At 48.3% G+C, this 14,474-nt stretch overlaps 1 protein-coding gene across 2 annotated transcripts in view; it reads left to right on the forward strand.

The window, feature by feature from the left end:
- The first annotated feature begins 1,280 nt into the window (after nucleotides 1-1,280).
- Nucleotides 1,281-14,474, forward strand: part of B4GALNT3 (beta-1,4-N-acetyl-galactosaminyltransferase 3) — a 70,716-nt gene continuing 57,522 nt past the window's right edge. Inside the window, exon 1 of one of the 2 annotated variants that reach the window (XM_071817439.1) lies at nucleotides 1,281-1,521. In XM_071817439.1, coding sequence (XP_071673540.1) covers nucleotides 1,377-1,521 — 145 coding nt within the window. In that variant the 5' untranslated portion in view covers nucleotides 1,281-1,376. The remainder of the gene's footprint in view (nucleotides 1,522-14,474) is intronic. The other variant, XM_071817435.1, reaches the window with a different exon arrangement.

Below are 14,474 nucleotides of genomic sequence, written 5' to 3' on the forward strand. Positions count from 1 at the left end.
ATGCACTTCCCTAAAACAAGAGAAATCTCTCCAACACAGAGCAGAAGGGAGATGGCTCTGAAACCTTCATGAGACATTCAAAAAAAAAAGGAAGCTTATTGTCTGTCTGTCCATTCCAGCATGTGACAGGCAATAGCAGTGTCTCTAGGTGGCTGCCTGGACATTGAGAACATAGTGTTCAGCACTTGACTGACTACAGATGCTGCTACTGCTCCCAAGCTGTGCAACACTTGGGGTGTCAGCACAATGACAATGTCATCATGTCCTTGCTGGGACTCACACTGCCCTTCTGCGGCCCTCCATTTAAAAGGCCTTTGGCACATTTTCTAAAGGTAAATAATGGCCAGCATCCTTTTGCATAGCCTCCCACTTCATAAGGCTGCTGTGAAAGGAAGCTGGACCCTCGAAAAAAGGTCCTTGTTGCATGCATCTTAAAAACTAATGTCAGCCTGAGGGTTTCTCCTCATGGTTGCATGAATGCATCCGTGCAAGAGCAGGGCTGTGGAGGGAAACAACTGATGCAAAGGCCCAACACCCACACTGGAATAACCCTTTTGGAAAGGGTTATTCTGGAGTAGCTCCCCAGCTGGGTACATTACATGCATCCCAGGGAGCATCTGCCAGTTTAGTTTCATCCAGGAGGAATCTGGTTTGCATCCTCCAAGACTGTTTGCCAATGTAAACCAAACGAACAGCATGGGAGGGATGGCTGGGAGAGTAATTCAAAAGTGTGCTCGAGATGTGATATGAAACATCGAGTGCACCCAAGGAAGGTCCTGGTCTTCATGGGGGTCTCCAACATCCTCCCTCTGTTGGCTCCAAACAGCGTAACATCGCATCTAGTCAGCTGTTTCAGAAAGCAGATTTGGACACCTCATGAGTCCAGCTCCCCCTGACTGAACAAAGCACTTTGAGGTAAATACACTTGTTGCACCATGCAAGAGCCACTTAAAATTGGATTCAGCTGTGTGTAACTGCGGATGCGAATCACCCCACTCTCGTCCTGCTTCCCTCCGCGCAGTGGAGTCACCATCTCCCCTCGTCTCCCCGGAGGGATTCGCGAGCCCGGGCAGAGACGGCCCCGGTCCCCGGCCCCGCTGCCGCCAGCCCCTAGATCGGCCAGGGGGAGGGTGACGGGGGCAGCCCCGCCGCGGAGCCCCGGGCCCGGCCCCCCGCGGGGCGGAGGCAGGTGCGGGGGGCGGTGGCAGAGCCCGCCCGGGAGCTGCCCCCGCAGGGGCGCGGCACCGCCTCGCACCTGGGTCCGCCCCGCAAAGGAGGGGGGGGGGTCGGAGGCAGCCGTGCTGTGCCGAGCCGTGCCGGTGCGGCGGGAACATGTCCCGGGGTAGCGGCGGTGGCCGGGCTCCCTGAGCGGCGCCATGCGGGGCCGGCTGCTGGCGCGGCTGCGGCGGCGGCGGCTGCTGCGGAGGCTGCTGCTGGCCCTGGGCGCGCTGGCCCTGGGGCTTTGGGCCGTCTACCTGGAACTGGTGGCGGTGGACGGCGGCGGGGCTCCTCCGGACCGCAGTGAGTTACCCCGCGGGGCGCCAGGGAAGAGGAAGAGGAAGGTGGGGAGGGGGGGCGTCCCGTCCCGTCCCGTCCCGTCCCGTCCCGTCCCGTCCCGTCCCTCGCAGCCCAGCGCGGTGCTGGGCTCTCCTAGGCGCTCCGTCCCGCTCGGTAGCCCGGTGCAGCGCTCCGGTTTCCAGGCTGGGCGGGAAGAGGGGGCGAGCGCGGCCCGCTGCAGCGGCGGAGCGCTGCCGGCGAGCGGGGACACCCCCTCCCTGCGGAGCTTTCGGGATTGGAGGTGGGCTCTGTTCCGCGGGAAGGAGGTATGTGTTGAGGGGTTTCGCTGTTCTGCCTTAGGTTCTCGGCTCTCGCCCTCGTTTCTGTCAGGAGACCTATCAAAATGTGACCTTGTTGGAATTGCAGAGCCCAGAGTCAGGGCTTTGAGCCGCCTCATATTCTTGGTGCTCTGGTGTTAACCTGGAAGGAAGCGAAGATGCTTTGAATATCACTTTGATGAGAGAAGTGTATGCAAAGGAGGAGGGAATGCATACCCTGGAGATGCGCACCGCCCGCGTAGTAATGGGTTCATTCTGTGCAAACTTTAAGGAGTACAGCAGGGCATGTACGAAGTGCGGTTATCTTATTTTCTTACAAAGTAGAGGAGTATTTATTTCTATCAGTGTCATGTGGGTTTTTATGCTTCTCTTCTTTTTCACAGTTACAAGAAAGTTTTAAACAGCCCAAATCTTTTTAAGAAACCTACAGTGGTGTTGCCGCTGTTTTAAAAATAATATCAGTGCTTGGTGCTGGTCTGATTTGGTAGTAGTTTCTCAAATACATATGAGCATTTAACTATTAATGCTTTTCAGCATCTTAGTCCCTTCACTTCACATTATAAATCCTCTGATTCTTGCTCCCAGGAGTGAGGCTTGGTTTCAGCCTTAAAGCTATGCACAGACTGCAAGGAGCTCTATGAATGCCTGCTCCCACAAAGTCCATTACAGGACTTCAGCTTGTCCATTTGTTCTGTACTATATGGGATGCCAAGGTTAAAAATGCATATTTATTGTTGCAACAGTGTAAGAGATCTGATTTCTCTGGCTAGGATAAATCCTCTAGTTATAATCTGCTTTTTATGCCTGGTGGAATTAGCTGGGACATGAGAAGATGGGTTGCACTACAGATCTACTTTGTGTTACACCTCTCATGCAAGCTAGTCAAGCCTCTTACTGTATTGCCGCTTTGCCAATACGCCCCAAAGATCCTTAGAGAGGACTGTAGAGGCATATAGAGGACTTGTGCAAGTGCAGCAAGGAAGAAAACAAACCACTCAGAGATATTTAAAATAGTGATTATAGGAGAAAGGGCTGAGTGAGGTGTTCGGAGCCATGCAGCTGACAGTCCTTTAGCTGCCAGCAACGCAGAGCGGGAGAATGAGAGAAAGGGCAGAGAGCATGAGGACAGAAGGGATGCGCTGGAGCAAACAACTTTTCTTATGAATGGGGTTTTTCCTCTTTGCTTTTAGACAGGGTTATTTTTACATCTCCGTCACAGAAGTAATTCTGTTTTAAGACTGAAACTGGAAACAGTGACATGACTACGGCCACTACCAACTAAAAGAGAAGATGAGGAAAATAATTATATTAAAGTTCAGTTATATTAAAGTCCAGGCTCTCCCAAAGCCACCACCAGAGATATTGCTGCTCATTGCATGTGAAAGGCATTTAAACACTGCTGGAAAGGGTGGAAGGTTGAAACCCTCTGTCAGGCAGCAGCATCTCGGAGGGGGAGTCGCTGTGCCCCGAGAGCTGAGGCGCTGTGGGTGTGCCGAGCACTTGGCGTTGTGTTTTCCCAGTCTCGCAGCCAGGATCCTGGAACCTGCTAACCGGAGGAAGGTTAATCTGTGACCCTCCCCGCCCTTCCTCTTACCCCAGTACCTCTAAAAGCCTGTTTTGTTTTAAGAGAAATCAGGAGTCGGAGTAGAAAGACAAGTAGTATTTGTTTTCTTTTGGCTGTTAGAAGTAAGTCATGTTTTCTCCTCTGGGGACTGGGGTGCCTGCGTTTGTGGCTCCTCATGGTGACTCTTCCCAGAAACTCCAGGGAGCTGGTGTAGGAAGGAGTGACTCTCAGAACAATTAATACTTTCCCCCTCTCATTTCTGCATTGTTTTCCATCACATATCCCAAGTGGGAATCCTACTGTATGTAAGTCACACCTGGGACCAACCAAGAGCTACAACCTCAACTTTTCTTATGCAACAGCCTTGCCAGTTATTAATGATAAAATACAAAGGCTGTTTATTGGGTAATTTTTCTGGGCAAAAAACTAAGAGGCTTCTTCCACTGGAGCAAGAAAGCTGAATTGCGGCTGGGCTTGGAAGGAGACCTTCAGGAGATTGCTGTTTCCATCTCCTATGTCCCTAACAGAGCTTTCTTCTTACCTCCCTAAAGGGCATTGCAGAACAGACTGTATATGGAAAGCCAAGTATGTTTTCTCTTTCCAGGGAGGTGAGTTCTCCTCCTGCAAGGCTGTAAGGAATCACAGGAAATATTCCCTTTTCTCTCAGCCGTGCATGGCATGGAGCACAAGCCACTGTGATGCCCCTGTTCCACATCTGCTCCTAGGTCAACACCTTAGAGCAAGTCTTCAGACACAATGGGTTCCTCCCCAACTTTATGCTTCTCTCCTTCTCTTCCCTCACCAGATCGGTGTGTGGTGGAGGAAGCAAATGTCAAATGGCCTGCGTGTGGGCGTTTGAGTAAGTGATGCTTAAAAATTGAGGCCCTGACTGTCCTCCCTTGCTGTCTGTGCAGCTCTGCTACACAACAAAGTTAAGCATATAACTGAGTTTGGATGAAGGAGAATAAAGGGCCTAGAAGAAGATGCTGGAATCATCGGTACCCTTTGGCTTCCATGATGCTGCGTCACAGTATAGCAGGGACAGACATCTTCAGCTGGACAGGGACAGATGACAGTATGGGCTCTCATGAGTGATAGCTTTTCTTTGAAGATGATGCTGAAATGGGCAGTTGGTCATGTCAAAAAAAAACAACAAAACAATTATTGTGATGTGACTACATCAAGATATTCCTGCCTGTTCTTCCCAGGGAGCCTTACTGGCAGACGTGTTGTCTGTTTCTGTGTTGCTGTTCCTGTCGTTGTTGTGGGGCTTGCCTTTTTCCTTTTGAGCATATTTTGCTGGTCTGCTGCCCAATAGGTATTTATAGGAATCTTGAGCATGTTTACAGCTGAGTGAAGAAAAACAAGCTGATGTGAGTTGAAGATGGGCACAACTCTCCTCACATGAAATGTGGCCTGTTGTCATCCAAAACAAGTAGTAACAGGCAGGACACTGCCACCCTGCCAAGAAACCTGAGGAGCTGGGGACGGTCTGTTCACTCCCACTGCTGACAGGCCCTAACCTCTGTGAAGCGGGCTCTCCAGCAGAAATATTTGTCTCATCTTTGCTAGCTGCTACACAGCACATTTTGCTGTTGGAAGTAATGCTGGAGATGGGGGAAACTTTCTTATTTCAAGGGTTAACGGGATGTTCAGGAGGGAGAAAATACCAGTAAAGCACTGAGCGGCCAGGACTGGAGAGTGAGTCCTGCACCCCACCTTGGGTGCTGTAATGCCCTTGGCTTGGCAGTGCGGCTGGAAGGGACAAGGGCAGGGACAGGCACCTTCCCTGAGCTGCTGCGTTGCTCTCTTTGGATGGAAAGGCTGCTGGGTCAAGTACCTCCTCCTGCTGCCTCTGGTTTTCTCTTCTGTGCCCAGCAGTGCCTCATCTCACCCCACCATCCAGAAAGGTGTGACGCTGAGGGAGCAAGGGTGGTGTCAGCGAGCTGTGCTTGCAGGCAAGGAATGATGTGCAATGATCCCCCTTTGCTTTAAAACCTTGTGTCAACATAGTAAAAGTGAATCCCGATCCCTGAAGAAACTTGGAGGTGAGGTCATTCCCAGCCATTGCTGTCCAGACTGGTTTTTTTTGTTGTTTTTTTTCTGCTGCAAATACCATGGTATCTCGGGAGACTATAAATCACTTGCACTAATTTCCTTTATTGCAGGTGTGAGCATCACGCTGATCCAGGCACAAGCACGGTGTGCTTAGATTAGATTGCTGGGAGGTGCAGTTTGCAGGAACAAGGGATTGAAGGACACTCCTTTAATATGCCTGTCCCAGCTGCTTCAACCTATCCCTGTTGCACCACATTTTATTGTTACATGTAAATAACACTGGGAGTGTCTTCCTGTCTTGGATTGTGACAAGTGGTTTCTGTCTCACTTCTAGTGTCTCAGACTGCTGCTTTCTTAAGTTGATAGCATGCAGTCCCCTTCTCTGAAGTGGGAAATAGGAGAGGCTCAGGAGAAACTGTGGAGATGTGTTAATGAAAAAAGTCCTTCTGGCAAGACTTCCACCACCCCAGTATTTACATCATTAGAGTCCCTTTCCTTCCCCAGAAAAGTAGTTTTTTACCCTCCCACCTTAGAGAGCTCTCCGGTCTGCAAGAATCCAGGGTACTACAAAGCAGCGTGAGTTGCTTAAAAGCTGGGCTAAGTGTTGGTGTGAATAGGCAGATGCCTGTGTTTGTATGAGAAACGTAGCTGTCAGAAAGCTGAAGTTGCTCATTCAATGTAATGCACCGACTTCCTTCTCCAGGCACCCTTGGAAGTGCCCGTGCATAAGGGTGAGCACACCTACATATACAGGTTCATTCGCACGCACATGGGCGGACTTTTGCAATCCCTCACATGCGAGGTTACTTGCATGTACATGCACGGTATCGCTCTCCTGCATAGCTAATTGCACTGAAGGTTACTGAGTGCCCATGGGGAAAGATTGGACCCTGTAGTTCAGTGCTGGCTGAAGTATCTATTTCATCCTTGTGGAAACTGTTAAGCCAGTGGAAAAGTGAAATTAGGTATCACTCCCAAAGCACATCATCCTGACTTCAAGAAAAGTGTTGACAGCAGGGGAACATCTAGACCATTAAATTTGCATACGATATTTCTGTGCTTTTGAAGACACCAGTGAGACCTTCATTCACAGGGACCTGTGCCAAGGAACATCATTCCCTGGAGGACATTGTGGGCTGCCATAGCTGTGGGAGGATGGGCACTGCAGGTGAGGCAGTATTTTTCACTTCCATGTGGTCAGCTCAGTCTCCTTAGGGGGTGATCAGAAGTGCTGTCACATCTTGCTCTATGCTGATGTATAAGTGAGCCAACATCCCCAGGCCCATATTCACAGCACGGGTTGCTATCACAGACTCGGCAGAGAAGCCAGGGCCACTGAGAGTAATTTGGATCGTACTCTAGCTTGGTTGTGCGGTTCATTGACACAGCAGCCAGGGGATGTCTGGACCTCATGCTTGCTATGCCATACGTGTCCTGGGCCAGCATATCCTTTCACTGCTGTTGGGGCATGTACTACAGGTAGCTTGTGAATCTTGGCTCTCTTCACCTCTTTAAGTCAGGTTTGACACTTAAATAGCCTTTTTGCAGAGCAGCACCAAGAGCCTGGGTACCTGCTCACTGAGAACTGTGTTTGTTTTCTTGGAACGTGGCCTGCAGTTTGTCTGGCCCCAGAAGATCCACAAACCATTTGCAGAGATTACATATTATCATTATAAATAAACCCTTGCGCCATCCCTTTATGTATACATGTTACCTGTGACAGATTTGTGTAGTGGTGTGCCAACACAATATGTATTCCTGCACCACACCCTCCTGTCTTAAATCAGACTGGTTTAGGATGACTCGGATTTCAGGGAGCGGTGCCCTCCTGCACGTCTCCTCTGCACTGTGGGGCTGGCAGAGGAATGCTGTTGTCTTCTGGAGAGGCATTTCTGCGTGTGGTATAGTAACGTGAAGGCTCTGACTTCTCTCACTTGCAAGTTCAGGCAGATGTGAAGGAAGAGTGGCGCTGGGAGAGGTGATGGACATCATCCTTCATCTGGCAGTTTGGAATTACCAACATCTGCAATACGGTAAAAGGCAGGATGTTTATCTGAAGACAGAGGTTGCCTTGTCAGTCATGGCAGTGTGGAACAGAGTGATGATGGGGTTCTTGCTCCAGCGCTTACAACAATAACCTCAACAGCTGATGGCGTTATATATTTTGTTGTACTTGAGTTTCCCCATCCTATTTGTTCTTGCTGTTTATTGATGTTCCCTTTTCCAGTCCCTTCCCAATCCAATTGCTTTTTTTTCAGGCTTGCAGTAATAGCTGGGAAGGGCTTTCCAGAAAAGGAAATAAGCTGTCTTATTTAGATGTGGTGTGAGATTTAAGAAAGATCCATGTAATGCCTTGGGTGGAAACAGATGTGAACCAGGTCCTTAGGCTTTTTATGATGTTAGAAATTCACAGTCTGTATGTGTAATCAGCCAAACCAAAATACACTGGGATCTTGACCAGAGCTCCTCTGTAATTCTGTTTTCCTGAGAAGAATTTCCCATGCCAAAACGCAAAGGCTTTGATATTCCTGGTCTGGAGAGAGTCCCCTGTGTTTTGAGATGTTAAGATGGTCTGGGGCAACATTGCTGTTAAGTAAATCAACCTTCTCCAGAGACACCTTAGAACAATAATTCAAGCCAGCATAATAAAGATTTTAAATCAACTACACTGAATAATGAGATTCAATTAGACTTTGAGATGTTGAATCACTTCAGACAATCTAAAGATGGTTGGATGGAGCTGGGAGTCCCCCTGAAGCATCAGTGCCCCTCTCAAAAGGTCACTAATTCTGATTTTACCATTTCCTAAGGTTCAGTTATTTCAGCATTCTGTGACTATTTCCCATTTGAGATTTTTTTTGAGAAGAGGTCAATGTGGCTTTTTATCCCTCTTTTCTTAGGAGATGAAAAAGCTGTCACCTATTTACATTATAGGTTCTTCTGATACCTTTACATGACAAAAGTATTACATCTTGTGCTATTCTTGCTTTTCTGTGCTACTATTTTCCATCAGAGATGCAAACGGTAAGTCCGAGGTCTTTGCATCACTCATGTCCTGGTTTCCATCTCAGTGACCTTAATGTTTATTTCAGACAGTCTAAATAATCTTGGTTTGTAGTTTTTGGTTTTGTTTGTTTGTTGTTTTTTGTTTTTCCCAGTTGAGCCAAATATGAGTAACTGACAGCCAGTGCTACTCAGTCATGTAAAAACACTAAATACAGACCAGAGACTTGTCTGTGTGGCCTTCCATAACAGACATGTTTTATCTTTTTAACTTTATTTTCCACTAGCCCTCTGGACTGTGAGTATTAGGAACTAGTAGGCTTATATGGAAGCCTGTGTTTCACTGAAATTGTGTAAATTCACACACGCTGCAGTGTAATTCACTGTCAGATACTGTTATATCCTATTTACCAGTAAAAATATTTTATCTGCATAATTGCCTGTTAGGCTGCAGAACTGCCTGGTAGAGCTCTCTTGAAGTGAGGATAATCTACATTAATGATATGTGTATTTTTTCCTGCCATTCTAAAGAAATCTGTTTCTTCCTTCCTTCAAGAGGCCACTTATTTCCATGTCATTAGCGTGGGCTGTTTGACTTGGCCCGTATATTTGGTGTTGGCAACTCTGACAGCTTCCTCAGTGCTGCCGTTCATTTAAGCCTAGTTAAGATATCTCCAACCCTTCTTGTAAATACTTCACTTCCTAAATTAGTTTTATTTATGTTTTGTAATGTTATTTTCAGGTAAAATTGCAGTAGTCATGTCTGGGTGCTATTAACCCCATATAAGGTGCAGAACAAGATTTATAATGGGCTGAGAATACACTGTCCAGACCACCTTGTATTAATGGCCTCAATTACCTGCTGTGGCAGCTCACTTGGCTTTAGCTGCCACAGGTCCATCTTTTGTTATAAGCAAACCAGTTGGGAGGGCTTTGTTTTCAATCAAAAAATGCAAAATAAATCAACCATGTACCAAGTTTTCCTATCAAACCTGACTAAATTATAATTTCCAGAGATGTACCTTCAAACTAAATTGTCTGCCTAACATAAGGGGTAAATATAAGAAGTCTCATTTTGCAATTGCTGTGTCTTGAAACATCAATGCATGCCTATTTCAGAGGAAATTTTGTGAACAGCAATTCTAACCCATAGTCTGTACTCTCATACCAATAGGAGGGAGTAGTTTCATCTACTCAGAAATTCAAAATAACACCCAAGCCAAGGTGTTGAGAACGAATGCATTATTAAAGTCTTTCCCAGGTCATACCTTGCCCGTTTTTTATTAGAGGGGGAAAAAAAGCGTGTATTGAAAAGGTTTGTCTTTAAAACTAGAGAACAGAGCAAAGGTGAACCTTGGTGTGGAAAGAAACCCTGCCACCTCGAGGCCCCATGGACCTCCCTCGGTGGCCTCTAATAGACAACTTGCGTTGTGCCAGCACAGCAGTCTGAGGGGCACCAGTCTCTGTCCTCCCCTCGGGGCTCCATGCCAAGGAGATAGCACCTCTCCATGCTCCAGGGGCAAGGCCAGGGGGCAGGAATGAAGGGGCCATGCAACACTTGGCCATCAACAACTTCATGGAATGCTGGGACACTTTGCACAGGCTGGCTGAGCCTCCGTGTCCTGCTGCTGGGATGTCTGGATGCTTCAGCCCCTCATAGCCACTATTGAGTGTGGGGGGCTGAGTCACTTGCAGGGAGCCAGGTCAGCGGGTGATCACTGAGGACCCTCAGCTCTTCTGGAATGCTGTGGCTACCATCTCATCTAGGGGACCCTGGGCGTGGGATGAGGAGGACGCTATAGTCTAGGGTATGTGAGGAGAAATGGATGGCAGTCACTGTGCCCAAGGGGCAGCAGAATGGCGCAGGGCACCGATCCCCAGGAAAGGGGCCCTTAGGCCCCCTCACCCTCTTTCTTTTCACACAGTAGGGCATCTTTAAGGCTACACGACCCCTAGCTCCCAGAACAGCCATCTTTGGCCACATGCGTTGCCAGCACAATAGCCTCCTGATGTCATGAGCCACCTCACTGCCTTCTGTTCTGGGCACTATAAACACAGGCGCCCTGGCAGCTGGCCCACAATTCACTGAGCTTAGAGGTCCTCAGGTTCCAAGGATGATTGGAAGAAAGAGGTCCCACAGCCGCAAGGGTAGTGACTGCCTGCATTTGCATGGGAAAGCAGATAGGTGGTTGCAGGAGATGTGGAGGAAGAGGAGGCAACATTGTGGTGATGGCCATTACCGATATGGTTGATGGCGTGGAGCCCATGGAAGTGAATCCACCCAAAGACCAAGAAGAACTGCTGGAAGTGGATCCACCTCCAGCGCAGCTCACCTGGTACCACTACACTGTGCCAGGGCTCCCCTCCATGACACCACAGCAGTGCTATCACAGGAGGGCCCAGCCTCCGGGCCTGGACATCCCAACAACCTGGCTTCTGTGTCACAGTTGTTGTCCGTCAGAGGACCTCCAAGGTCCCTGGGGCCTGGAGGTGGGTTTTCTCCAGTCTGAGGATGAGAAGGCTGCCTGATGGGTAGTTGAAGATGAAGGCAGACCCTCTGTGGCAGTGCCCAAAGAAGAGCAACTGATGAAGCAAAGAAGTCAAAGGGACAGCTGTGCCTGTGGAGCAGAAGGAGCCTGCAGAAGTGCTGGTCTTCAGTGTTAAGGTCCCTTCTAGCTGCTTCATTAGGAGTTCTTTTCAAGATTGCTTTTTTAATTGTTTTTAATTGCCAACAAAAAAACAAGAAAAAGAACAGTAAAAGTGCCTTCCTCTGTTATTTGGTACTTTGGTGACTGCATCTGGATTCCTGTGTCCCCTCCTGGTCTCCCCAGTCCAGGAAGGACACTGGTGTGTGGGCCCAGGCCAGGGATGTCCAGATGGTGAGGGGCCAGGACACATGAGGGCAGGCTGAGGGAACTGTCTCTGGTCATCTGGGTGGTGAAACCCTGGCCCATGTTGCCCAGAGAGGTGGTAGATGCCCCATCCCTGGAGACATTTAAGGCTGGGCTGGATGGGGCTCTGAGCAACCTGATTTAGTGGGGGATTGGACTAGGTGATCTTTAAATGTTCCTTCCCACAAAACCACTCTATGAGTCTGTGAGACAGGTAGTGGTGTAATGTGCTGCTGCACTTGGTTCCCCTGCATTTTTGTGGTGGTCTGCATAATTTCTTTTCCAGTTTCTCAGTTGAAACTCAAGCCCTGTGCTTGTAGGATGCTTTAGCTCTAAAGGACATTTTCTCAAGCATTTTTAATTTGCCTGATATAATTCTCTATTCCAAGAATTATTGTGTCCCTTCCCGCTGATTTTGAGATAGGCACCCTCACAGCAGCCTCAGCATTACTGTTGCCAACCATTTCACCTTTCAATTCTTATTTTTCTTTTTGCTATGTAGGTTATGTAGACCCTTTTACTTAAACCCAGCAGGCCTAGCTTTTCCCAGGCCTCAGGTGATGATCCTCTAGGGCTGTTCCCCTGCCCCGAGTAAAACGTCTCTGTGGATCGAAGTTCATGTGGGTCCTAGAAAGAGCGTCAGTGCTAACCATGGCCCAACTGGTGGTCTGTGGAAAAAGAGTTTTGCCAAATTGACACTTGGTTTGTCTCCATGTGTTGGCCGGACCACCAGCTGTGAGCACTTCAAACACCAGGAAGTGGTTTGGTATTGGCCATCATTCTTCTCTCCCTGCAGAGGCATAACCCTCTTTACAAAGGTGTTTAATTCTTCAGGGCCTAACCAATCAGGTTTTGTGGGAGGAGGAGCACGGCAGGGGCAGCTTCATCACCTCTTTCTGCCCAGGTGCCTGGACTGCTCCAGCTGTGTCACCAGTTCCCAGAGCCATTCTCAGTGCAGCTCTTATGTCGCTGCTTCCTCATGGCAGGAAGAGCTTTTTCAGGTGTGTGAGTTGAAGGACAGTTGTACTGCTCTGGCTTGTGCTATCTTGGGAGTTTATTTATCCTTGGATAGTTGCATTCTAATTCTGTCTCTGCTGTTTTGGTCTCCTGCCTCTTCAGGGAATTTGACACGCTTTGTGAGACCAGGGTTTGACAGACTTTAACCTTGCTAATGGGTGTTTTCCTTCCTCCATAGTTACTGGCTGTAGCTGATCATGTGTATTTTCTTATCCATGTAGTTCACCTGCTCCAGTAGCAGAGCTAAGATCGCCAGCATTCAGCCTGAATTTAATTTGATTTTCCTGCCAGTGCCTTTTCAACCATTGGCAGTTTCTCTGTTGCTGGCATGGTGGTCTCACCTGCATCTAGTCTGTGGCTAATAAATGCCTCCGCCTTGCTGAGCTCTCCTCTGCGCTCCTGCTGTTCCTCTGAAGAACTCCTGATGATGCTAACGCTGCTGCTGCCCCAGGGTCATGCTCTGCACTTGTGATTCCTCTGAATGTGCCACCATTCCTTGCAGGGTGTTTCCAGGTGCGTCCAACTGACTTGCACCGCTTGCCGCAGTGGGGAAGACGGTCTTTTGTGTGTGCTGGTGGGGCAGGGGAGGATTCACTCCCTCTTTGAACTCCCTCTGTCCCCCTGCCTCAGTCTGGCCAGTATTATTTCAGTGTGTCTGCACTGTCTGATCGCTGTCTGCATTCCATCAGCTCCAGCCATGTGGCTGGCTTCCTTTGCTTCGCAAACTGTAATTGCTTTGCCAGTTAACTCTGGCTCTTCCAGTACTCTCTCTTGAGGGCTTTGTCCAAAAGCCCTGTGTTTCTCAAATGGCATGATTAGTTGGGTCTTTTCCTAAACTTAGATCCTTTGTAAATTCTGTTTTCACATTTTTCTTGTAACTCTGTGTTTGAATTAGATATCTGACATAGGCACATCAAGGGATGGAAAGAAATATTTTGGCAAGTCTTGCAGCTCATGCAGAAACAGAGAAATAAATAAAAATGAAAGACAAGACAAGCAGAAAAGGCAGCATTTGGGCATACAGACCACATGGATTATTTAACAAAAGTAAGAAGCAGCCAAAAACAGGGCATAGGAAGAGGAGTGTTGGAGCAGAGTGATTGGAAAATGCCAACGACCGTGAAAAAGTCGTAAGGGGGAAGGCACTGAAAGCTAAATTAGAAGCAAATAATTGGAATTTCAATGGAGCAGAGAGACTGGAACCGACAGTCTCAGGTGTAGAGATCAAAAAGAGAGGAGATGTAGAAAGGTGTCAGAGCACAGAGTAAACCACTCAGACTTCTAAAAGGGGTGAAGGAAAATGCAGGGATAATTATAGAAGCTGGTGGGGACCGTAAGCTGCTCTACTGAGATGGTTAAGAACGTATTTGGTGTCATAAGGGTGTTTGTTGCTTTGAAAATTAGTACCATGGCAGCTTTTTACTGTAGTTGGTGTCTGCCAAGACATCTAGTTTGCCTGTGTAGAGCGTTGTGCTCAGTCCTGCAGCTGCTCTGCTTGATTTGCAGAGTGTGGTTACCTGTTTTGTCCTGGGTGTCTAGCAAACTCTCAGCACGTTGCCAGTTGTTTCTATAGAAGAAGGTTTTGCTTATGCAGTCAGGAATTTTTCACGTGTCCCTTTTTATTTACAAAGTGTGTAAAGTCCCTTTAGGTACAGTGAAAATCAAAGAAAAGATGCTTGGTTTGTGCATAGTCCTATGGTCCACGGTTGGGTAGTGTTTAATCCAGAAACTCTCTGTATTTGCTGAGGTTCATGCTACCTCTGCTCCTTTTGTCACCCCTGGGGCTCCCTTTCTCTCTTCTTTTCCATTCCCTTTTTGGGGTATTTGTCTTGGATGGCAGAACAGGCTTTGCTTGAAGGAACCAGGGCAAGTTTGTGTGGAGGTGCAGGGAAAACTCGCCCACTTGACTCCCACTCCAAGCACTGACTGTCACAGCAGAGACTGCGATTTTGCAGCTATCAGCCCAGCAGCGAGGGCATCTCATCCCAAGTAACCATTTTGTAGTAGGCAGTGTGGTAGAGAAGGGACCATTATGGGAAGGAGCCAGACCAGGCTCTCGTACGAGCGGTGGTGCTCGGTCAGGGTGGCACACTGGTCTCTGAGGTG

Source organism: Patagioenas fasciata, chromosome 1 (assembly GCF_037038585.1).
Source record: "Patagioenas fasciata isolate bPatFas1 chromosome 1, bPatFas1.hap1, whole genome shotgun sequence".
Lineage (NCBI taxonomy): Eukaryota > Metazoa > Chordata > Aves > Columbiformes > Columbidae > Patagioenas > Patagioenas fasciata.